Source organism: Struthio camelus, chromosome 7 (genome assembly GCF_040807025.1).
Source record: "Struthio camelus isolate bStrCam1 chromosome 7, bStrCam1.hap1, whole genome shotgun sequence".
In the NCBI taxonomy this organism is placed as follows: Eukaryota; Metazoa; Chordata; class Aves; order Struthioniformes; family Struthionidae; genus Struthio; species Struthio camelus.
Genome location: NC_090948.1, coordinates 33266711 through 33293522, shown reverse-complemented (window position 1 = coordinate 33293522; position 26812 = coordinate 33266711). Strand labels below are relative to the sequence as shown.

At 37.3% G+C, this 26812-nt stretch overlaps 1 protein-coding gene across 3 annotated transcripts in view; it reads left to right on the top strand.

Annotated features, from left to right (window-relative positions):
- SHLD2 (shieldin complex subunit 2) overlaps positions 1-25078 on the top strand; it is a 50320-nt gene extending 25242 nt beyond the window's left edge. For all 3 annotated transcript variants that reach the window (XM_068950644.1, XM_068950645.1, XM_068950646.1), the window contains 8 exons: positions 2909-5514; positions 7836-7943; positions 8811-9005; positions 11902-12036; positions 14589-14795; positions 16320-16554; positions 23434-23549; positions 24213-25078. In XM_068950644.1, the coding sequence (XP_068806745.1) occupies positions 3969-5514; positions 7836-7943; positions 8811-9005; positions 11902-12036; positions 14589-14795; positions 16320-16554; positions 23434-23549; positions 24213-24385 (2715 nt within the window). In that variant the 5' untranslated portion in view covers positions 2909-3968 and the 3' untranslated portion in view covers positions 24386-25078. The remainder of the gene's footprint in view (positions 1-2908; positions 5515-7835; positions 7944-8810; positions 9006-11901; positions 12037-14588; positions 14796-16319; positions 16555-23433; positions 23550-24212) is intronic.
- Positions 25079-26812: the final 1734 nt, after the last annotated feature.

The window sequence follows — 26812 nt, the reverse complement described above, 5'->3', positions numbered from 1 at the left end:
CAACTTTTCTATAGATGCAAAATCTCTGAAATGTCTTGCAGCTCCGTGTTATAAACTGGCCTCTAAACACACTGTTTTAATTATCTCATCTTTTCAGCAACCAGATTGCCCTTTCAGCGTCCTCATAACTCATCAAGAGCTGAAGTGTTCAATGGGCTCATAATTAGTCTTTGGACACTGGCATTGAACCTCAGTTTTTCTTATAAGAAAGCTTAGAACTGTTTCTTACAAGCTAGCTCTTAGGGTATAGAAAGCAAGTAAGCAAATTATTTTCCCCCGAACATGTTTTAATTCACTTTCATTTAAGATTTTTCTCCCTGTGACTTTTGATGCACAAAGCTTTAGTTTTCAAATATACAGGCATGGGGTGTGTGTTGCTTGAATTTGTTTATGGAATTAGATTCACAACGGGGAAGTCATTCTTAACCAACCTGATAGCCTCTTACAATGAAATGACTGGCTTGGTAGGTAGGTGAGGGGAGAACAATGGATGTTGTCTACCTTGACTTCAGTAAAGCTTTTGATACTCTCCTGTAATGTCCTTGTAGGCAAGCTGATGAAGTATGGGCTAGATGAGCAGACAGTGAGGTGAACTGAAAACTGACTGAATGGTCAGACTCAGAGGGTTGTGGTCTATGGCACAAAGTCTAGCTGGAGGTCAGTAACTAGCAGGGTACCCCAGGGGTCGATGCTGCGTCCGCTACTGTTCAATTTCTTCATTAATAATGTGGATGATGGGGGCAGTGCACCCTCAGCAGTTTGCAGACAATACAAGACTGGGAGGAGGGGCTGATACACCAGAGTGCTGTGCTGCCAGTCAGAGGGGTCTCAAAAGGCTGGGGAAATGAGAGAGGCAGAGAGGAGCCTCATGAAGTTTAACAAAGGGAAGTGCCAAGTCCCACACCTGGGGAGGAATAGCCCCATGCTTCAGCACAGGCTGGGGCCAACCAGCTGGAAAGCAGCAAGGCTTTTGACACTCAGCAAGGCTTTTGACACTGTCTCCCATCACATCCTCCTAGGTAAGCTCAGGAAGTGTGGGCTAGATGAGTGGACAGTGAGGTGGATTGAGAACTGGCTGGATGGCCGAGCTCAGAGGGTTCTGGTGAACGGCGCAGAGTCTAGTTGGAGGCCTGTGGCTAGCGGTGTCCCCCAGGGGTCAGTCCTGGGTCCAGTCTTGTTCAATATATTCCTCAATGACCTGGAGGAAGGGACAGAGTGCACCCTCAGCAAGTTTGCTGATGATACTAAACTAGGGGGAGAGGCTAACACACCAGAAGACTGTGCTGCCATTCAGAGGGACCTGGACAGGCTGGAGAGGTGGGCGGAGAGGAACCTCCTGAAGTTCAACAAAGGCAAGTGCAAGGTCCTGCCCCTAGGGAGGAATAATCCCATGCACCAGTACAGGCTGGGGGTTGACCTGTTGGAAAGTAGCTCTGCGGAGAAGGACCTGGGAGTGCTGGTGGACAACAAATTAAACATGAGGCAGCAGTGTGCCCTTGTGGCCAAGAAGGCCAATGGTCTCCTGGGGTGCATGAGGCAGAGTGTTGCCAGCGGGTCGAGGGAGGTGATCCTGCCCCCCTCCTCAGCCCTGGGGAGGCCTCCCCTGGAGTCCTGTGTCCAGTTCTGGGCTCCCCAGGACAAGAGAGACATGGCCCTACTGAAGAGAGTCCAGCGGAGGGCTACCAAGATGATTAGAGGGCTGGAGCACCTCTCCTAGGAAGAAAGACTGCGAGAGCTGGGCCTGTTCAGCCTGGAGAAGAGAAGATTGAGAGGGGATCTCATCAACGTGTACAAGTATCTGAAGGGGGAGTGTCAAGAGGATGGGGCCAGCCTCTTCTCCGTGGTGCCCAGCAACAGGACAAGAGGCAAAGGGCAGAAACTGAACCACAGGCAGTTCCATCTGAACCTGAGAAAAAACTTCTTCACTGTGAGGGTGACAGAGCATTGGAACAGGTTGCCCAGAGAGGTGGTGGAGTCTCCTTCGCTGGAGATATTCAAAACCCATCTGGATGTGATCCTGGGCAATATGCTCTAGGTGACCCTGCTTGAGCAGGGAGGTTGGACGAGATGATCTCCGGAGGTCCCTTCCAACCTAAACGATTCTGTGATCGTGGGAAAGGACCCAGTGGTCCTGGTGGACAATGCGTTTCACACAGGCCAGCAGTATGCCCTTGCGGTAAAGAGGGCCTGAAGTATCCAGATTTGCATTAGGAGGAACATTGCCAGCAGGTTGAGGGAGGTGATTTTTCTCTTCTGCTCAGCACTTGGTGAGACACATTCAGAATACTGGGCTCCCAAGTACAAGAGAGGCACGGAGCTCCTGGGGAGAGTCCAGTGGAGGGCTACAAAGATGAAGAAGGGACTGGAGCATCTCTCCTCTGAAGAAAGGCTGAGAGAGCTGGGCCTGTTGAGCCTGGAGAAGAGAAGACTGAGAGGGGAGATCTCATCAGTGTATAAAAATATCTAAAGGGAGGGTGTCGAGAGGATGGGGCCAGACTCTTCTCGGTGGTACCTAGTGACAGGACAAGAGGCAAAGGGCACAGACTGAACCTGAGGAAAAACTTCTTCACTGTGAGGGTGACAGAGCACTGGCACGGGTTGCCCAGAGGGGTAGTGGAGTCTCCTTCGCTGGCGACACTCAAAAGCTGTCTGGATGGGGTCCTGGGCAATGTGCCAGAGGACCCTGCTTGAGCAGAGGGGTTGGACTAGATGATCTCCAGAGATCCCTGCCAGCTGCAAGCAGTCTGTGATTCTGTGATATGGTTTTTGTGCTACTGTCAGCTTTATGAATGTGAGGGTCTAGCGAGCCCTAGCGGGTTGTTGAGAAATTGACTTTAGTGCTAAATGAAATATGAAAATCTTTTTTATTGCTGTATTTATTTTAATGTTCTCTTTCTTCTATCTGCAGCTGGATTAGCATCTGGATTTCACTTCTGGTGTTCTGTGTATGCTACCACTACAGAATTCCCTATTGCAGCACCTTCTCTTAACATCACTCCCAAAACGTATAGACACATAATTATGTGTCTGCATTTTAATGAACCCTTGTAGCTGTATTTGAATGCTTTAAAATCACTGTATAGCAGAGTTATAAAAGCATTAAGGTTTTTTTTTTTCATGCAGTGTAAGGTAGATATGTTTTTCATATGCTAGAAAAGCTAGTACCTTTCTGGGCAGTATGACAGTATTATATATGAATTAGAGCTACTTCTGGATCATCTGCTCAAGTTCCACTGTGACCTCTTAGTGTTTATTAAATAAATAGTTATTGATAAATTTTTAAGATCTTGAAACCTGACTTTGATAAAATAATCATGTACCTAATATAGTATTTCCATGCCAAAGCAACAGTGATGACTGGCTGTGTAAAATAATGTTTTTAGCAAACCCTTTTAATCTAAAATGAGTCTAGTATTTCTGATCATTTAGTAATTATTTAAAATTTTAATTTTCCAGAGAATGAAATGATGTCCTGACCCTGCTATAAAAATTTGTTTTATAGGCATTTGCTTCACATGATTTAAAATGAAGTCCTAAATAACGAATTTACATTTGAATGTTAAATTACTGATGCCAATATATAAACATAATAATCCTACTCAGATAATAATTAATCTTAAACTGGTAATAAAGGAAGTTTAGCTTTGTGGAAATTTTGTTTGTAGCAGACTGAACTTTGCTACAAGTCTGATACTGGAAGTGTCGGAAATGAAGTTCTAAGATAGCTTAGTTTTATGTAAGAAAGTTGGGCAATAGGTAACTCCCATTTTTTATACTGTGTATGTTTTATGGGCTTTAAAGAATAAAGTGGTGTTTATTCTTTTATTAGTTAAGAAATACTATTTTGATCTCTATTTTTAAATTGATAAGAAAACACCTGGTATAGTTATTGGCATTTGCTAATATTTAGTATTACAGTTATTGCACAAACCACATTGTTTAAAGCCAAACTTACACAGCAATGAGAAATGTCTAAAAGACCTCAAGTCCATATTTTTGTTGGAGCACCCAGTATTCCAAGTCAGCTGGAGGTGTCAGAACATAGTAGCTCAGTGCCTGCTGCTGAAAAATGGAGAGAACTCCACTGTTCATGTGATAGACGCGGTCTTTTTTCTGAAAAATGCAAAAGTACTGACTGTTTAGTGTTTCAGGCTGAAAGATCTACGATCACAGCCGCTCCTACAAATGTTTACTGCTCCCAGCTATCTGAACAGAGGAGCTTGACGGTAGCAGGAGAGTATTTGACGACATCTGTAACTTTGGAAACCAATGCCAGTACTCCTAAGATGATTGGCAGTTTAATTTACTCTGGTTGTCAATTATCTAAAGATAGAGACACGCACACAAACATAAATCAGGCTGCAGATCAACACCTTCCTCAACAGTTTGGAAGACTGGACAAGTGGGATGCAAAATGGTCACATGGCTGTTGTTCCTTCCCCACTGAAGGAAAAGCCAGTTATTTGGAAGTTAACCGCGCTGACATTTCTGATTTAGTTGCCTCTACTAAGCAGATTAGCATACATCTGAGGTCTGTGCGAAAAGACGTTCAATCAGATCATATAAGTGATTGCCACGAACATCTAAGTCGATATCTGGATATGTGTTCCCCCCTAAATCAAGAGTCAAAACCAAAAGGAGAACTAAGCGATTGTTCAAACCTTGCGGTGTCAACTGATACTGAATTTCATAGTATAATGACTTCAAGTCAGATGGCTGTTTTTGCACAAGATCGCTTTAAGAAACAGAATGAGATGCAGAAAAGAACCATGAAACTACTGGAAACAGAAGCAGGGAATAAACATGAAGAAAGGCAATATGAACACCGCAGTCTTAATTCTGATGTCAGAACATGTCATACTGTGGCTGAAGATGCATGTGAACAAGTATACGAGTCTACAAATTCTCTTGAACTTTTTAATTCTGAGAGTGATGGCAGAACCTTTTGTTTTGACGCGACAAAAAGAGAGGAAAGTGCTTGTGAAAATACAGGGACGTCTGAAGAACTTGTTAACGTTCCTGCTGACGAATTTGTAAATGAAATCCGTATTGAACCGTTGAGCTCAGGAATACTGTGCTCCCAAGTAAGCAGTTCTCATAACAGCTCTTCTAAAAGAGTCTGCACGTCTGAAGACTCTCTTTATATTTTTCACTCAGCATGTAAAAGGCAGCTGAAATCAAAGAGAGCTAAACTGAATTCTTCTCCAGCTGGTCCTGGAATGAGGATGGATCAAGAGAGGATGACAGAGGTCAAGAAACTTCAAAAGCGTCTTCTGTCACTACTTAAGAATTGCTGCTGCAAAAATCAAAAGTACAATGTTTTGGTTGCAATAGTACATCCCTGTCATATTAAAGAATTACAGATAAAGACAAGACCCAAATCTTCATCTAAAGTTCCTATAGCAACAATTGTAGTTACTGACCAGTCCAAAATCGAGAGAAAAGTTGTGCTGTGGCGTGCTGCTGCGTTTTGGTCACTCACTGTGTTTCCTGGGGATGTCGTACTACTTACAGGTGAGAACTCCTTTGTTGTTTGCCTTTTTAAAATGCCTGTTAGAAGTAGAACAGCTTGTAACCAGTAATTTGGAGCTACTGCTAAGCATCTATAAACATGGCTCAATATCGCTTTGAATTCTCATAATCATCCTACTATAGGAACATCAGTTCTGTAGAAGCTAATCATCTCTCGTGTAGAGTTTTTGGTCTGAGGCATGGCAATGTATAGACCCTTACAGCAACACTCTAGGTAGGCAGAGGTAGCCTGTAACCTGTCAGTGTTTTGGGAGTTGTTCCTGGAAGGTGCAAGTGCTGCCGCAAACTGGAAGATGTGCTAGTTATTTGACTTACGGATTTTTCTTTTTTTTGCTTTTGTATTTCTTTGCTATTGGACCAGTGGATTGACCAGAAAATTGTGATGTTTATGTTGGGTCTCGGGAGGGGAAATACTCTCCTTCCATGAAGGGCTTTCAAGGTTCTAGTGCTGGATGGATCATGTTGGGAATTGATAACAGGCATAGACTGCATGAATGTTAAAGTGTACCTTCAGTTTACCTTTTTCATAACGTCAGTTAATAATGAAGACTGCTCCTGACAAATCCTTTATAATCTTTAATTACTAATAGGAGCAAAATGCTCCCTGATTAAAAAATGCACCTCATGTAAGAAAGCGCAGTGCTGTGAAAGCTAAAATGCATCTGATTTATGACTGGATTTGACCAAAACTTATACTACCAAAGTAGCTGTGATCTGGCCATTTCATTTTGCGATATGCAAAAACTTGCACAGTATAAAATTATTCTTGTTTGAATACTACTGCAGTTATATTTTAAGATACCAATTTATCTGTGTTAGAGTTTTTTAAAAACAAAGGCAGGGGGTTGCTTTGCCATGCTGGGTATTTTAGAGATTGAAGATAAGTTGGGCTTTTTCTTGCTTCTCTGTTTAGACTTTTTTATTCCAAAATCCATCAAATGTGCTTTTGGGTAAGCTTAGTATTTTATTACTTACTATCTGAAATGTCACCTGAAAATAACTTACCTTTCGTATCCCCAAAATTTCTATTTCATAATTACCCAATGCCCTCACCCGTTCTGCTTATACAGTACTAAGTATTAGCCTGTTTAATATCTTATATAAAAGAATGATACCAGACTACTTACAAAATGTTAATTTTTTTTTAAAATTATGTTGTTAGATTCTAAAATAACTTTGTTTCAAAGTGATCTCTCTTAAACTGTCAAAGACTTTGAAAGTTAAACTTTTAAAGTCTGCATGTATGATGACTCCTGAAATTGTGTAGGAGTTTCTGTAATTTTGGCATTTTCCTGCAGGAAACCTGCAGTCAGCTAAATTTAGCAGTTTGCTCCTTTCTGTCAGTAAGGTGTCTCTTTCCCCTAATATTGCTCCCCTTGATGCTTGTTGTCAACTTCTTGTCAGTCTCCTGCTTGTGCTGCTTAGCCAGCATTAGGAAGAGCTGCTATGAGATGCTGTGAGATAGGTATGCTAGCGGCCGCTCCGCTAGCAATGCGGATGGTATATGCCCATAGATTATTTTGTAGCCAGAATGCAAATCTTTTTTCTGCAGAGACTTTGACAGTATTTGTGTAACTACAGTTTTTGACTTCTGTATTTTTTTCCCCCTTCACTTAATAAAAGTGTTCTTTAAAGCTATTTAGTCTTTTGCATTTTGGAAGGAAGGAAGCTCTCCAGTATTCCATTTTACTGAGATATTTGTCTCAGATTTTCTATGTAAATCTATTTTTCCTGTCATGCAAATTCTTGATTAGTAGTAGTTTGGATTTCAAGTAGACATACAGCTCCCGTTATTGATCACCTTAGAGTACTGTACTGTTGTAGTAGAGTGTCACTATTCCTCTTTCATGTTGCTTTCTTATCTGCGTTCCTTAGGAAATGGTAATAGATGTTGATGCGCACATTAAGTCTCCCTGAATTACGTGGATGCTTTTTCAATTTATGCCAGTCCCAAAGAAAATTTCCTAACTTTTTGAACAATGTGAAACATTTTTAGTAAGGATTTCCCATTTTTTTTCCTGCAAGACCATTGCATATGAATGTTAGTCCTAGATAGCAAATAAACGAGAGCAACAGACCCTCAGTAATGAACAAAAAATTGAAAAAGGCCATTTAAGAATCAGGGAGCCAGTAGACCATGAGGCTCTGGAAGTGAACAGCAACTTGAATAGAAAGAAGATTCAAAATTAAAGTTCGGATCTGAAACCAGTTTCAAGATTTCTGGTTCCGCAGCCAGAACAGTATGCACATTCCAATATGTTCTGTATATATTTGGATTGATAAGTCTGCTTTTTATGCTGCAGATATCATTATGTATGAGAATCTCTGGTGTGGAGAAATCCTGCTGCAATCTACATGTACCAGTCAGTTACTGAATCTGGGAAACTGCTCAGCTCTCAACACAAAAGAATGTAAGTCTAGAATGCAAAAGAGATTCCTCATATCACACTGAAATGCGTATTTAAAGTACTCCATTTGATTGGTAATGTTTTATGTACAGGATAAAAATGTAAATGTGATCAGTTGAGGTGTACAAAACACTAGAAGAATACGACAAGAACACCTGTGGACAAGGTGTGGACATGATGTTGTCATGGATAGGCACGTAAAGTTTATGGCAAAGTAGGGTGGTTACCTTTCAAAATGCTGAAAACTGAATTTTTTGAGATGAATTTAAGAAACAGCTGTTATCCTAGGACTTGACATTAAGAGGTTTGAGACTTTATAACAAGATGACTTAACAGCAAGAATTACATCGTATTTGCAGAAGCTTTAGAGGCTTAATGAATAGGTAAGTTCAAGGATGAAAAATTCAACAAGGCCTATTAAGCGCAAAGACTTTAAACTTACCTGAGGTGTTGGAGGCTCGTGGAAAATAGAGTGGAAGTATTACCATGAACTTGCATTGTTCTTACTGTCTTCCTGACATCTATTATTACCAGCTGTTTAAGACAGCATGGAGCTAAATGGTCGAGAATAGCTATTCCTATGTTCTTACAAAGTTGCAATACAAGGCTTTTCTATTTCTAGTGTATTTTAAAGTAGCGTTCTTAAACTTTATGTTGGGATGCTATCAAGAGGAGGCAAATAAAATAAAATCTAATTTTGGATCCAGTACTAATCATCTCAGTGGTTTCTTGGCTGCCTAGAATTATCATGAGACACTGTTTTGGTTTTGTTGGTGTAAGCATGCACTAACTGATAGATTTTTTTTTATAGCTCTAAGTTTAACAAAAAATGGAGATGTTCCTATGATGATTTTTTTTTTTCCCAATAAGTTCATCATATAGTGGATGTCGGTGTTCTGCATGGTTTATTGGCCTACATATCGTCAGAATTTCCCCACTTTGGAGACCTTCCATGTAGAGAAGTTCAGAGATTGGATAGTGTTCAGCATGTTCAGCTAGACCAGCTTCAGTCAAATACGTTGGTTCACTTAGTTTTAAAAATTATCAGCATCGCCATATTAACAGGTAAGTTAATGCATTGGACTTCCACAACTTCAGAATTGCCTTGCAACAGTCACTGTTTAAATTTTACCTGTTGTTGGCTATTTCCTGCTTGATACTCCAGCATTTGAGATGTGAATTGCGGGTAAGAGCTGTGTGTGATAAGCCACTCAGAGTTAGAGGCAGGAAGGAAGTAATGACTAAAATCAGCTGCTGAAAGGAAATTATTGCCCACCAGCTGATCTATGGCATACGCGTTTTTGGGGTTAAGCATGCAGGCACAAGGCACTGAAAATCAGCGTTCCTGCTTGCTGAGAGGTTGACAAGATTTCACTAAGGAATGCGCAGCCACTGTTTGTGGTATAGACTACAGTTACTAACGTATTAACTGATCAGTCAGAGACTTGAGCATCTCCAGAGCTCCAAAATAGTGTGGTGACCTGACTTTCAGCAGGGTGGGGCATTGAAGAGGCATATTGGAATGAAGTACAGTGGGAGGTGGAATAAGCAGCAGGAATGTGTTAGATGAGAGGAATGTGGGCCTGAAATCTCCTTGTAGGGAGCGAGTTGTGTGTAGCAGGAGTGCTGAGAAAAGGGGAATGTTGCAGTTGTGGTGGAAGAACATAAGTTTGTTTTTCTGATGGCTCTTGAAATTCTTGAGGTGCATTCTTAAGGCAGACTACCGTTAGCAAGGGGGACTGGTATATGAAAATGTCATGTGGGACAATCAGACTTTACTAAGATGAAGTTATTTCTCCAACTACCCCTCAGAAAAGCTGCCTGTCACTAAAGGAAAATAAACTGGCTAAATATGATGCCGACCTGTCACTCTGCCTGTACGTTTCTGGCAATTACAGATTGATTGCTCATTTGTGCCAGTGTCTTTCTGGAAAATGAAATTAACCTGTTTGGTCTATATTCCTTCAGTTCTCCTTTTTCTTTGTATAAAAAAAGCCTGTATTTTGTGTTTGCCTTTCTTCAGTCCTTTCAGTCATCATCTTCCAGGTCTCAGGGATGATTACCTGTGATTCAGAGACTAATATGGATCGAGTCTTAATGTTTAAGCTGAAGTGTATTGGGCCCTGTTGATGTTAACGCATCTGACTGTTTATTTGTAATTTTTGATCTGTCCTATGTTCTTACATTAAAAAAAAAAATCCTCTAAGTATTTATAATTGCATTATAAATTGTAGAGTTTTTAGAATGAAATGAGGAAGCTATTGATTATTTTAATCCGCTCTGGCTTAGTATTTACTGACTTTTCATACTTTGTAATGGAACTGTGCTCCGATTTTCTAATGTTGTGTTGTCTTGTATTTTATATCTTCTCCTAATTTAAGCAGATTTTAAATGTAAGTGTTTCTGATTTTATGCTTACGTGCTCACAAGGTTTATTTATAATTAACCTTAGTTGTGTGACTCTATTCTATTTTTTTGTATGAGTCTTTTTTAATTTTCAAGTCTTTTTTAATTTTCAACATCAGGAAAAGCTCCTGATGGGAAACTTATTAAGCTGTCTTACTGTGATATTCATATTTCCTCCATAGAGGCACAACAAAAAACTACCCCATTAATATAATTTGTTTCGGAAACTTAAGTTTCCTGGGTGTGGGTGGGTGCAGTTTGTTTTTAGGTTTTTCTTTTTTTTGCAGGGAACTTTTTCTATTTTACTTATTACTAGGAATTCTTTCCTGAGGAATCCTGGTTGTGATTCCATGCGTTTAATGTACTCATTTTTTTGGAGATTTATTCCTTTTCTTAGAACAGTGAATGGAATTATTTCAGGATTCCTTTTCTGAAGCCATTTCTATCTTAAAAATTTTCCATGTTAAAATTCATAGTTTACTTCCATCTGTTCATCATAATTGGACCTTAAGTAGCTCCTTCCTAGCATCTTCTCAACTTCCTGAAATGAGCAAGAATGAATCAAGACATAGTGCATAACAGGCACCAAGTTGACCTATGTTTTTTTTCTGACGGGCATCGGGCAGTTAGACTGTTACCACCTGGAAAGGGAATTCCCCTCCCTTTTTTCTCCCCACTTACTTAACTGTTCTGACTCTCCTCTGTTTCCAGTACTGCTCTTTCTCAGGGCTTGACATAATGCTTTTCACATTGATTTGTTCGTATTGCACTGTGTCACCATGTTTTAGTGCTGCAAAAGATTGAAATGATCTTACCCACACTGTCAGTATCACCTTTATTAATTGTAAATGGGGAATTTTAAAGGTAGAAATCTCTGATTTATTATTGTATATGGATCTCAAAACTGTTGGCACAGATTTAAAGCAGGAGCTGTTATGCAAGAATTGTATTTGTTTGTTAAAATATAGCCTTAAAATGGAACTTATCAGAAACTTTCAAGCAGTGTCCTGAATGAAGTATGTCATAGGGATCTTATAATTGTTCCAGTCTACATATGCTACTAGTCCTCTTACGGTGTTTGTACACAGCTACAGCTTTCTTTTATATGAAAATGTCTGTAGAAATGTTTATCTTTTGAGTACATTCCACAGCAATTACAGAAACATTAGTTTCAATTTTAGAGTTAGTCTGTTACTGAGGCATTTTGAGTACAATCTTTTCCCATTGATACCAGTCAAGGTGAGTTGAAGGTTCTCAAAGATGCTCACAGATACCTGCTGTTTTCTGGGGAGGTGTCCAGTCACTGAATGATTAGGTGCCTGGGAGATTATTGTAGGATAAAAGTAAATTAATGTTGTTTTATGCATTCTTCAAACTAGTTTCATGTTGGTAAAGAAATAAGTTATGTTTTCATCCTCTCATGAAGAAATACTCATGCTTATACTAATATCATGACATATAGTGGTATGGTTTCATCTTCATGTGCAGAGGCATTTTGGTGTTAATATGATTTTTTTTCCTATAAAATAAATCACATTATTTCAAACTTTTCCAGAATCTGTGTACAGCTACAAAGGGGGCAGCCAAAGAAAAGTTATTTTAACAGTAGAACAGAACAGAGATCAACATTATAGGATGGTGCTGTGGGGAGCAGGGGCAGCCTGGTGCCCTCAGCTTCAGAAGAGAAAAGGTAAAGTCTCTGGACCTTTAGGCTACTGTATTAATAATTCTGTGATGCCATTAATTGCTTTAAAATGCCCAGCTGATAACATTTTCCATTCAGCTTTTAAATATTCCTGCATCTTGCTAGGACATTGTGCTGGATATTAATTTTAAAAAGTTTGCTTTTTTTAAAATAGTGCCATCAGCAACAGAACTTGAATGCACTCATTTTAGAACCCTGAGGAATTTTTATGGTATCTAATATTTAGAAAAGTCTCTTTAGACCTAAGACTCACTGGTACCTAATTGTCATATAACTATTAAAAAAAAAAAAAAAAACTTGAATGTTAACTAAATTAGCAGGTTTTCTGAATCTTTTATACTGTTGTCTGTTTTTGCATAAATTCCTAGTTTTCTCTCCACTCCTGATTTTCACTGTCTGCTTTCCACCTCACTAACTTCAGTACATAAGTTACTCTTATGACTCTTATTTTTGCGTATATCGATGTGGACAGATGTATATGGTTCATTAGATAAACAAACGCTTATAAATCTTAGAACTCAGAATGCCAAAAATACTATGTTGTAAAAAATACAGAATTTTTGCAGTATTTCAGTACTGTGTTGTAGCTGCAAAATATTAAATAGATACCAAAGTTAATCTTCAAGTTAATGTGGTATAGCGTTCCCTAATGCTTAAAGCAGAAGTGTAAGAAGAGGTAGATCTATGTAGTATTATCACTGTTAATATCTGATCAAAAGCTTGTGCCTCTCTTGCTAGTGTACTATGCATCTAGCAGCTTGCACTTTAATCATTACAAGACTATCTGAAATTCAAGACGAGTGATTTCTCAACTGTCCAAATACCTCAGATAAACCATGAATGTTTGTTCCCAGTAAGATGGCCAAAAAAGATAAAGTCATATCATACTAAATAAGCACACATGACACAGCTAAGTAGTGAGTGGGTTACAGGAAGACAGCATGTGATGTCCGTTCTTGCTAGGAGTCACAGAAGACCAGCAGGGACATGTGTTTACTGTTTGTACTAGCAGATTAGATACCTTATAGTCTTGTAGAGGAGGGTATGGGGGTTTGTAATTTTTAAATTGTGTATACATCCTTTAAATAAAATACATAACACTATACTGTTTCAGTGCATATAACAATTGTTTCCAATACAAGTTAAATTTATTTTTCATCTTACGCTAAAAGTCAGTATAAGCGTGAGGCATTCAGTTCATATGTTTTACTCTGATCTAGTGTAGGCTATCAAACATGAAAGGCTTATTTCATTAAATACTTTTTTTGGATAACAGCATTCTTGAAAGACTGGAGTGGCTAAAAATCTGAACCCACTGAAGATGGTGGGGGAAAATGCAAAGTAAGTTTTTAGGCGCACAAAGCAAATATAAGAGATGTTCCCTTTGTCATACTGAAGGAATATCTTCATGATTTAAAGAGGGATGTGAAGTAGCATCTCACAGCAAAAGTATTATAGTAATTTTTCTTATATTGGCCTAGAAATACTTATGCAGGGATACTGAGATAATCTCAGCATTCAGGGAAACTGAAGCCATCATCAGAGAAAAGCTAGCATGTTTGAATTAAGAGATGGTCAAGGTTTTGTAAGAGTTTGGAATAGTGAAAAAAGGGACATTAATAAAATAAATATTTAAGAAAAAGAAACATGATTTAAGAATTGAGGAAAATTACAAATTCTGCCAGACCCATTTTTCCCACAGATTAGAAAAACTGGAGACTGTAGATTGCCGAAGGAGAGGTAATAACAGCAAATGGTTTAGAAGACAGAGCTGAATGGAGGGACCCAAGCACAGAAAGAATGCTGAAGTGTCTCAGAAAGTCTGATCTAAGCCACTGAAGTCTGTGGCAAAGTTTCTCATTAACGGTAAGGCTGTTTGCCAAAATAGTTTCTAGGCCTAGGCTTGCAGCCTCCTCCTTCACCAGTTTCTTGTGTTTTAGTGTTTTAATTTCTCATACTAAGGTGAGAATCCACTAATGTGTTTTAGCCATCTCCAGCGCATTTCTGTACGCTTACAAGATCTAAGTGCAGAATTTTCTGCTGTGGCTCAAGATAATAAAATTTGGAAAAAACAAAGGATAGCAAGTGAAACATAACCTTTAATCTAAAATGTCTCTAACTCGCTCATTCTGAGTAGGCAGATTGATCTATCTCCCAGTTCTATTGATTCTCCTCCTCATTTGTAAGATCCTGGGCCTGTTTATTCCCATAGCCTTATTTTTGTCAGACTGCTTTTCCATTTTACTATATTGCAATGGTACTACACAGTTTTTATACTAGATAACCTGCGGTCATTCATAGGCAACCTTATAGCTGACTTTTTTTTAATCATTACCCTTACAAACTTTATTTTCTTTTAATGTAAACTCCTCTAAAATAACCTACATGTCATGTGGTTTGAAATAAAGTTGCCAGAGTTAATGATGTGAGAATGTCTTACTGATTTATTACTTGGTGTTGTAGGTGGTTTCGGTTTTCTATGAATAAACAATTGTTTGGAAATTAAACCTTTCTGTCTCTGCTTATTTATTCTGTAGATCACATATGGGACTTTAAATACCTTCTTGTCCAGCATAGTTCCGTCTCAGGTGACTTTGAACTGCACACAACTCCATGGTCATCCTGTGAGTGCTTGTTTGATGATGACAAAAGGGCAATTGAATTTAAAGAAAGGTTTCAGAAAAACAAAACGTCGCTCATGAAAATGACAAATCTCTCGGCACATTTGGAGGAAAAATGCTCAGGTAAATTTGTTATCCGCAACTCTGTAAAGTTCATATAGTGCAATGCATGGCTAAGCAGATTTGGGGGGGGGGGGGGAGGAAAGGAAGGAAGAGTTGTTTTGGGAGCCTGAATTTATTCTGTAGGCTGCCATTCAGGCCCTGGCCAAACCATGAATGCAGCCTTAATTCAGTGAGCACAGAAGTGAGATTTGGATGTGGTATATGGTACCATACATATGGTATCATCTTTGGAATTTATGGAGAAGTACTGCCTTTTGTTCTCCGTACCAACTATTTTAATAATGATGTGATTAACCACTGAAGGAGTTCATGGAATACAATTTCTCTAAAACATGATCTCAAAAGTAAAATATCCTTCCTGAAGAAACTGCTGGAGTAAATGCAGGGATTACTGAGCTGACACTATTGCTTTTGCTCTGGGTATATAAAGTTAGATAAGTGTTATTTCTCTGTCTTCAAAAATTAATGAAACCATGAAAACTTCTTACAAAAGAACAAAAAATACTTTTTGCATAAGAGCAATCACCTCCCCTCCCCACACCTAGAAAATTAGGATTACGGTGGTAAACATTAAGAAGCTGAGGAAATAAAAGTTGCTTTTGCAGCATTGAACTCAAATAATCTATGTATAAGTAGATAGTAGAAAGCTAAGTTGTTGAAGTTAAGCTTTTCGTTGTATCTTTCTGACTCAGGATGGAGGAAAAGCAATTCTTTTTTTATCTGAGCTAATCATGGGTTATTATATTACATTCCGATTGGTACACCTTTTTGAGAACGAAGTCTGGAAAGTAATTTTGCTGATAGTGTGTGAACACAACGTATCAGATTAGAGACTTGATCTACAGGATATCCAAATGACGTAGTATTTTGCTTTATCTATGAAAACATGCATAAATTTGGCTTATATATTGTGAAAATTGCTACTTTGCTTGTGTGCAGTATCAAATGATTTTCCATTCATTTTTGAATGTTCCAATTTTATTCTGTGTGCTTACACTGAGTCATCTCTGTTGTGTTCATGTGACATAAAGGCAAATGAAACCTCTTCTATTGCTGCTGATTCTTTTAATCAGAATATCCATTTTTGCACCATCACAGAATTCTCTTAACTATGGTGTCTTTCATTAGAAATCTTGTGTGTCAAGATCAACTTATTTCTAATATGAAATGATTGTTTTAATAGTTTTCTGGTACTGCTGGACATGAAAACTATTTGTGCACCTATCTAACCTCTGTCTTTTATTTAGGTGTTCTATAGGGGCATTCATCTCGATAGTATTTAAAAAAGCAATACATATTTGTAGAGCTGATATTTTACCACAGTTGTTTTCCACTGCAGAAATCATCTCTGAAAACATGAGCATGTGCTTCAAAAGAAAAACTAATATTCAGAAAACTTTAATGATGATAACTGTGTTTTTGAATCAGCTGTGCTATACTCTTACTTTTTCCTTTTCTTTTACTTTCTGTGGTTACTATCTGTAAAACTGAATGCAGATTTGATTGAAATTGTTTTTTCTATAGGAGTGATTCAACTGAAAGCCCATATCTTAGAGTTGAAGTTTACAGTTTCAACGGGCCAGTACAGTCAACTCATCTTCCATTCCAGCACTTCCCTGGATAGTGTTTTGGCTTCTCTGCCTATGATTACCTATTCAGGTTGTGCTAAATGTGGTTCAGAACTACAGGCAGATGAGAACAAGATCTACAAGCAATGCGTTAGATGTTTGCCGTACAACAAAGTAAAAACATTCTACAGGTAAGCCAAGCAGAACTACAATAACGTATGCTATTAGGAAAGTACCGTACAGTATGTTGAGTAACCATAATATAAATGTATATTTCAGACACGGTTATCAACCTCAATTTTTCGAAGGAATTTTCAAGGAAATCTTAAAATTACTATATTATCTGTTGCATTGCCATTATTAATAGATGGTATGCTTATTTAAATCTTAACCTTTTTTTTCCTTTCTTTGAATACTGTATGGTACAATAATGAGGTTTACTCAGTGTGAGTGAGCTAGGATGAAAGAGGATCTTGACCAGAGAAGAACTGAGCCTTTTGTTTCAGTGTAACTTTGAAATTATGTGAACCCGCAATTACCTTTTCAAGCTGAATAATCTAATTTAGCCTTGCAGAAATAATATCAACAAAGTTTTCAGTAAACATTCTTGTAGAGAGCAGAGATATTAAGTGATCGCTAGATGGCACTGTGAGACAAGACATATATGCACATTTATTGAAAAACAAGAAAATAAACAGCTGCAGTGGGTGTAAAAACATCATTATTAACTAAAAATTGTTCAATTTTTAATTTCAAGCTTTTGAAATGTAAGTATTACAGGAACTTGCAAGATATGGCTGGAGAGGGTCAGTTCTGAGGTAATGATAGAGGAGAATTCTAGAATAGTGTGTAATTTTCTACTGAGATGCTTTCTAAGATTATTCCTGAACTCCTTCATAGTGAGTTAAATTAATGAATCACTCTGTACTCAATTACTCACTTTGCTTTAAATCCAAGAATCTCTTTTATCTAGCAAGGTAGTAATGACTTAATCTTTCTCCTTATGCAAAATATTTTATCTTGCATCTTTAATAAGAAACCAAAGAACAATACTAAGGCAACTTGATTCTTCAAGAAAAGACGTAATAATAAGATGTAGAGATTAATAGATGTATAAGTTCATGTATCAAAATTTTCCAGTATCCACTTAAAAAGTATCTACGTTACTCTGCCTTCATGACAAAGCCAGTTTTGCCTGACAACTGTATGTCCGAAAGAAAACACACATAAGTAACCAGAAATAGATCTGAAACTCATGGGGTGAGATGGTTTATGCATAATATCAAAATTATTCATGTTATCCTTTTACAGTTCTTTAGTGTTTATCCAGGTAGAAATGGAGGACTTATTTGGCTGATAGTCAGTGTGAGGTCCGGAATGCTGGACATTATTTCCCAGGTTTTATGCAACAATGAGCAAACACTGTATTCTTTAAGGTATGTCCAATAGCTTATATGCTCAAATTTTTCCTATGAGGAAGGATTAAGTGCTAAGAGGGTTTATTTTCTTAACTGGAAAGATTCCTCATCTCTGTTATAAAAGTAACTTGAAGGACCTCAATTTACCCCCTCACACAAAAGATTATAGAAACATGATAATAAAGATTTTTGTTGGTGTTATCAACATATTTTTACAGGTATGTGGAACTTGAATGCGCGGCCTTTTCAAAGAAAAAAAGTCTGTCTCATTTTTCACACTGAAATTTTGCTCTGTGATTAGTTCAGTTACAGTGCGTTTCTTCAGTAGTATTTCCAAATCCTGTGTTGTAAGATGACTTAGTATGTTTACATGCTAATAGGAGAAAAGTCTGTCTTGCTTTGCTAAACAAATACCTTGTTTAAAGGAAAAAATAATTTACCAACTAAAAATGCTGTCCTAGCATTTTTACTCTCTTTATGCAACAACTTGAAATTGTCACTGTTTTATACTAGTCTCATATAACTGCCTGCATAACTGGTAGAAAATTACGTTTGCTTCTCTATAGCCTGCTGATTCATGTCCCTTTATCTCGCTTTTTTTAATCTGTCGATAACAGGGGTGTGGTAAACTCAGCATACTCTTATTTCTAGAAATTCAATAGCTTCCAGGACCCTCTTGTGAGTAAAGGCTGCATACTGTTTTACTATTTATCATGAGTAAATCTAATTTTTAAACAGTTCAGACTTCTTTTTAGAATATAGGATTAATCTGTAATACCTCATTATACTTGACTTGTTTCTTTGTAATTCAGGGAATAGTAGGAACTGACCTACTTAACATAAGATTTTTATTTTTAAGAGCACAGAGATAATACACTAAATAGCTACTATGATTAGATCTTGGGATTCAGGAGGCTTATGTATCTTTGAAGTTCAGAGTTTCGAGGTTAAGTCATCTTGAAGATCACTTCATTAGGTCACCGTATTTTTCTTTTGGAATGTAGGAGCCTGATTTTGTTAACCTCCCATGACTGTAATGAACTTTGTTGTCTTTTCCTAAGGTGCTGAAGACACACTGAAATGCATGTATATATGCTTAGATTATTTTCTTTCTTTTGTGAGTTAGGTGCCCAACAGACTGAAAGTGTATATATATTTTTACGTAAACACTGTAATGTAATGAAAGATTTCCATATTTTTCTGTGCTAAGACAATATGAAAATCAGAAAAATCAGAAAATTATGAAAACTGAGACAAGGAAATTTTTCAATATTTAAGCGCTCACATCCAGATTTCAAAGATCACAGATCTGTCCGTGCCTCCTCCTGTATCTATTTTTGCCCAGACTTGCCTACCTTCCAGTTTCCTAGCATGTTCTGCCTGGAACTTGGTAGCGTTTCCTTCAAATGTCAATTTTTTACTGTCTATACGAAGGAGTATTTGACTGCCACTGAAAAGATAAGCATTTTAATAGTAGCAGTTATCATGAGGTAGAGGATTCCTAGTGCACAGAGAATGATACGTACTTCTACTCCACAGGTAGTACCTTCGATTCCTCTTTACTAGTAGAAAAGCCAATTTCACTGTCGTGCTTCACCAGACCTGTATATGGGTACTAAAAAGGACTATTTATTCTGGCAGCATATAAGGAACATTCTGATAGTTTTCAATAAACATTCATGCTGTTTTTCACAGCAGAACTGTGTATGCCACTAGTGAATTTTAGTTATCTTTAAAGATGCTTCTAATTGATTTGTAGTTCACCATGTTAAAAACTGTGGCATTTAGGCAATAAGGTTAATCACAAAATTGCACTTACATAACTGGAAAAGTTGACAGTCCTAGGCTCTGTTTTGAAGCTTGAATGTGACAATTGTTGAGAATTTTCTTTCTCACTATGACTTTTGTTCACTTCTGCTAAAGCAATTCAGACTCTTTGAATAAAGATTTAGATGACCTTGAAGACAGAGCCTGAACTGAGAGGCAGGTAACCAGCATATCATAATCAGAAAATAAAGCAAAATAAATCTTTCCAAATACATCACTTGATTTACTTCTGTAGACCACGCTTGTCTCTGGTTTTCCAAGTTTTAAATTGGGCAACATCTCTTAGCACATTTCTCTGCAAGCATATTTAACTTAATTATACTATTTCCAAAATGTTGCCTTCTGAAGGTCATAACTTTCATATAATTCAGCATAAATTGTCCAAACAGAAATACGTCTTTTCAGAGGTAAAATAGCAATTGCCTACAATTATTTGGGAAGCTGAGCATGCAGTTTAAAACTGAAAGGGTTATTTGAAGTAGATAGAGTAGATTATACATCTACTGTACTGTTGTTGAGCTTCCTCTCATGAAAGGAGACAAGTCTTTAATGACCACACAGAGTCAGAGCCTTGGTTTTTGTCTGATCCAGCAGATTTGAAATAATCTGACAGGTAATCAGAGATGGAGTTCTCTTGTTTTATTTCCTATGATCATTTTTCTTTATGAAGTTTAACTGTAGCTTTTAGACTAACTGATGGCAAGTGAATGATCGGCCTGCTGGGGAAGTGCTACATTCGTAGTCATTTGCCTTTGTGCTGCACAAGCATTCAAATTAATGCTGCTAGATATATTCATCATGCTAACTATGGAATGAATTTGTTAATGTTAATATCACTCTCTAAATGGCAGTATGCTCAAGTACTGCCTGACTACCAGTCTTACTTGACAGTGCATCTTTAGTAATAGATCTCTTCTGGAAGCGTCTGCCTTTCCATTTCTGCCACTGCTGCAGTGAGCACAACTTAGCAGCTGTATCCTGAGATGGGAACATCTCCCATTGAAAAGCTCATTACTGAGTATGATTGTGCTGTATTTTATTACTTTATTTAACATACTCTGTTTAGATACTGCTCCAGTATTTCTGTAACCAGGATTTACGTTATTCTGGTATTTTCTGCAGTTTATTGCTTTAGTTTCCTTTGTGGGGGTGGTCAGGATACCAGCATTGCAAAAAAGTAAACATTCTGATGATGCACATTATAAATAGTCTTAGGGCACTCACAGGGCATGTTGGGTAGAAGCTGTATCAACTGTGGAAACGATTAGGCTTAGGGTAATCACTCTAAGAAGCTGAAAGTGGGCAGAAACTACCTGTTGAACATCACTATAAAGGACTCTTAATATACCATCATCGCACAAGCATGGCAAAAGCCAAGCCAATCACTGATCTGGGAGAACAATAAAGGAATGGCACCAGTAATAAAAGGTTCTAAAGAAGACATCTGAATTTGGAATTTAGGTGATACCTACATTAAAAAGAAGAATCACTTCTTCCCAGTTGTTTATCATTCAGTATCATTTTTTAATCATGTGAAACAGCAGACTGGAAAGAGTTTGTGCTCAGCAGTTTGTGACCGGATTAATTTTAGACCTAATAGGAACACTTTTGACCATATCCTGCAATATAAAATGTTTTCCAATAAAGTAAGAGGCTTTTTCACTTGTTTAGCAGTATGTGACACCATTTGTTTTATATCGTAGTATAGAAGATGTTATTTTGATATTACGTAGTGGCTGTGAAGTGCTGTATTAATACAAATAATTCTAGGTTATGTTGACACAAGTGACATCATTCCAAGTGATACACTAGAGCTTTTATCTCCCTACTTTGTTTCAAATATCTTTCCTGTTTTTATTATTTACATGCCCCTGAATATTTGTAGATTTAAATTTATAATTTTATACACTTACATATACATATACTTGCTTACATGTTTATATTCATACTTATAATGCATATAGTGGTAAACTAGTATCATTCTTTCTTAGCACTGTGTGTATTGGTAATTGCTGATGGCAACAGGTATAACTACAGATTAATTATTTGGTTCTCATTCTTTAAATGGATCCTGCAGTAATGCCTTCATTTTTTACTTTGTCTGTTGTTGATGTTCACTGGGAACACAGCACAGTTAGCAATTGCCTCTTCATAGGTAGTCTTAAAGCTTCAATTTCCAAATAGGTTTTTATTAGGGTGATGAAGGAGTTGTAGTGTTTGTGAACAAATTGTCTCCCAAGATTAATTTTATTGGTTTTCCCAAAAATCAGTGTTGCTAACAGCAGTGAGATTTATGTAACTTCTGACTTTTATCAGCTATGATGCAGGACATGATGTGACAGAATTAAATATACACTACAAATAAATATTAGAGAAACAAAAAACGATTTCCTGTGCCTATTCTTAAATGTTCATACAAACTCGGTATGCAAGATTGTCATATAATGTTTTGTTGGATCTGTTATTAAGGATTACCATTTAGACATGCTTAAAACCTTCTTTCAAATACTATACTGGCTTGTTGTAAATCATTAAAGTAATTAAGAGTTTGCGTTCTTCAATATTGGTGATATCCAGAACCAATAAAACTATGAGCTGAGTAGAATCCAGTGTTGTGTTTTTTCATTTTTTTTTTACATTTTCCTGAAATGAAAATGCTTTTAAAAAAATATTTGCTTTGATGCTTATTATTACTGATTGGAAGTATCAGAGGGGAGATGCAGTGATTGCTAAGCTACCAAGAGATTCTGCTAGTTTTAGTTGCTTTCATACAGAGTAGACAGATTAGGGTGCATTGACTCAGTGTATGAAGTCAGAAACAAGAAATGTCCTTGACTGATAAAATGCTGTAACTTTAAGTACTTGGATGTATTTACCTTTAACTTAATTCTAAATCACATAGCATGCATAGTGAAAACTTGCGCGTGTGTGTATATATACATATATCTACATACACATGCATACTTCGCTTGTACCTGACTTTGGATAACTTAGGATTTCACACTCCAGTGAAGTTACTCCCTCTTTTAAAGTCTTCAGAAAACTAGTTAGTATTGTTTTTGTCATTGTATATGAAGACAGCTGTCCTTTCTTTTTATGCACATCAGGCCAAGTGTTACTGTTAGGTAAATTTCTCCCTGTTTTAGTAAGGGTTTTGTGTGTTTTAGTTTTTCACCCGTTGTGAATATATTATCAAAACAAAGGATTGAATTACAAAAGATTGTAGAGTGTTCCCTGAGTTGATTGATAAGAAAAGGCTTTCCCACTGTTAATATGACTTTTTGGTACATATAATAGCTGACCTGAGAAAATTGTTTCTTAAATGAGGAAGGATTATTTTTCTCTTTGGCAAAAAAAAAAACAAAAAAAACAAAAAACCAACCAACCAAAAAAAACCTACACTACCTTCAGTCTATTTTAAATAACTTTAACCTCAATGCGTGGACTCTGGGCTTCAGGAGAAGCATCACATGTCCACCTTCAAGTCATATTAACTAATATTCGTGCTCTAAGGATTTAAAAATCTTGCCTGGTGCAGTTCTCTCTTGGAAAAAGAGCAGATATTACATAAGCACTGTTTTTTGCAGTTGTCAGAAAATAAGGCTTGCTGTTAACTGTAGAGGCTATTTTAACATTGTGTTGTGAATTTGGATGTATTCAAATGATATTCTGACTCTATAGGTTGAGTGAAGATGAGAGTAGATATTTTCTAGTTATTGGTATTAATTTGAAGGGTAATTATTGCATTGAATTACTTTCATCAGAAATGTTGCGTCAATCAGAAAAATAGGTTATCTTTCAACAGCCTTTTGCTTTCTGATCCAGACCTGCTTTGATGACAGTCGAAGATGGAGGATATGAAATCTATGTTCACGTGGTGTCTGAGTTGATGGAAAAAATCTTCCTCAATATACCTGCAGACTGGCTGAACAGATTAGTAGGTACTGTTCCATGAATTTTTTCTTGTAGAACCATCAAGAGCTGCAAAGTTCACAATGAAAACTAATTTTTTAATTACTGACAATATGTTAGAATCAGGATGAAATTGTCATTCCAGACAGGTAAGATGACTGCTCATATTATATAAAATATATATTCAGCGTTAAAGTGACTTCTGGACTTAAAACTTTTAAGAAAACATTTCAGTTGCCTTGAGACAAATATGGGAGAAGCTGGAAGCTCAAAGTTGAGGTAGTAAGGAGTAAAAGATAAGATGGTACAAACATTTATTACTAAATACAACTAAATGTTCAGTTACGAAATGGGATTCCCTGTATGCAAAATAGAATCCCTTACCAATTTTTTAGAAATAGCCGCTGTGCTTTTGTTAAGTAAATAACTGAACGGTGTTTCAGGCAGACTCCTCTGATGCATCCTAAGTGTGACTTGTTGAGAGGTGCACATGATTCACAGGTGTTATGGTTTAATGAAAAGCAGTTTTAAATTATTTGGAAAAAAAAAAGTGATTACAAACAAAAGCTAATTTTCTATTCATATGCTGAGCTACATTTCTGGTAATTAAGTGTAGCTTTCCTGGGGGTAGAACTTGCATATTAGGTGCCATTATGAACATAAGGTGAATTGGATTGTTCTGTCTTTTGCAGTGCCCTCCTCAGGTGTAACCTACAGCATAATAGTAGCAGATCTGTGTCATTCGCTGCTAGCAGATACAGAAGCATCCTATTTGTTGGAAATTAGGAGCCGTTTTGTGCTAGATGAAAACAGCTGTCCTTTGCAAAAGGATTTCCATCTGCTGAATTTTCATCCTGATCTCTGAAGCATTGACCTCTGCAATAACTGGTTAACAGACTGTATGAACAAGCAGATTGCAAATAGGAAAAGGAAAATGAATTAGCTCAAGGAAGCAAATCAAAATACAAGAAAGAATTTTATATTTAATTTATTCAAAAACCAAAGGGACTGGTATGGAATGTCTGCTAATTGTATGTACTGCTACTGTACTACTGATTAATTATCACAAAATATATTTTTATACATATGATTTTATCTTAATAAAAACCTCTTACTGATATCTCACTTTGGCTCTTCTCTCCAGGGGCAGCTCTCTAGTGTTGAGAGACTGTGAACTCTCGTGGATATGGCAGATTGGAGGGAGATAGTTGCAATTCTGTGGTATCATTTTAGTTCTAAGATTTCCTTCTATGTTTGTCTTATGCTGCGTCTTCTCCCTAACTTGGGAATTTCTTTGAACTTGCTCTCCTGTTGTGGTTGCTTTTCTTGTTTGAACAGCAGAATTTTTGTTATTTTTCTCCAGTGATTTTGCTGTTGCTGTCTTCTCTTGTAAAATAGCTCTATTTCATTGAGAAACTAATTTTGTTTAGCTAGAAGTTGTCACACCGATTTAGCTAATCTACTTAAAACCTCTTTTAATTAAATCAATACATTCTTTCATGGACCCCTTAAATCATTGAGTTGTTGTATGTGTTATTAAAGCATAAGCTGGCCAATACACCTGAAGCCAATTTAATATCAGTTTAACACTGGTCTATAAAACTTTGTTCTGCCTTAATCTGATTTAGGAATGAATGTAATTCTTAAAGCCTTGGTTTATTCTGATAGGGATTTTTATCAGTAAAAGACTGAGTAAATGATGACTGTACCTGACTTCGTAAAGCAACAGACTGACTTGTAACTGTTATTCTGCAAAAATAGTTGGGATGTTGATAGTGATCAGTATTTTTCTCTAATATAAACTATGCCGCTCGCTGAGGCTGGTAGATGCTGTCGAGTATGAATAATACTTAATGCATTCTCCAGCTAGATCTTTGCAGGTCCTTGTCCTTCCTTGTTCTCAGTTAGGAATCTGTTTCCACATACAGGATTTCTTGCTATCCACAGGCTTTGAACACAGAACTGTTCTAAAAATTGAATTTGATAATAAATCAAATTGTCAAATGTAATTGAATGCTAGTAATAGTGATACAAATTTAACTAAGGTTAGAGTGCCTTTAAGCGTGGTCTCTTGGAAGTTTCTACTTACAATTGAGAAATGGTGTTTTCTGGTGTTAGTTTGGATTGTGTGTGTGCTGTTGTGTCTGATGTGTGTGAAACTAATTTGGGATTGCTGATTTTTTTTTTAATAATGTTGATTACAGCCATGTGCAAGCTGTGTGTTTGCTTGTATATCAATAAAGGAGAAGATGATAATGATGTTTCTTATCAGTCTGGCAGAAAGAGAATCCTCCAGAAATACTGGTGGGTGGTTAGCTGAGAACAAATTTCTTCAAACCCATCTAGAGTCTCACAACATCACTTACAACATCACTTATCTTGTTATTGCTGTATTTAACTACTTGTGTACTGATCAGTTTATTTGGACAGATTCTACTGATGAGACCATTTTGTGCAGGTTTACTTCTCATGGCAAACTTGATGTTCTGATTTAAGCCCCACCTGTTTTGTGGTAATTCCCAAGGGTTATTGTCCATCTCTGCTAGAATGTTACTCATTTCTCATGATAACAAGACCAGGACTACCGTCTTTTGGAATCATCTCTGACAGTGTTGTCACTTCCTGAGGAAGTGAACATAGGAATGCTGAGCTTATGCCAACAAGATTCATTTCCTGCTGTGCCAAGATACACAAGAGCAGCACAAGAAGGACAGCACAGTGATGACAGAAACTAAGCTCAACGCTAGCACCACTGATGTGCAAGTGAGATGCTGACAAAGGGCTATTGCAAACGCCAAGACCAAAGCTCCGGAAGAAACTCAATGGCCTCTTCTGAAGAGAAATACTGCAGAGCCTCTGTACAGGAATCATAATCTCCACAGTGCCAAGCCTATGGTGAAAGAGGAACATGTCACAAAAGAGGCGCAGCTGTAACGTCCTCATCTAGTGATCAAGAATTAACAATTACTTTTGCTACTGTTGACCAGTTGTGCTAACAATAATGTAGAAAATCTCAGCTTTATATAGGCAGAGTTCAAGAGTTACAATGGTTGGATTTTTATCTCACTGTTCAATGCTGAAGCAGTTTTTCGTCTTGTTTAGTTTCATATAACTTGGCAAAATCAGGATGATGTGGTCCTAATCCATCATCTTGGGGAGAGTCTCAAGGACCTATGTCTTTTATACCTCATTCTATCTACACTTTACTCGGGAACGTCTCATTCTGTGATTCGCTTACTGCTAGGGAAAGCAATGTTGAGAGGAAGAGCAAGGTTAAGGTTCAGATCTGTTT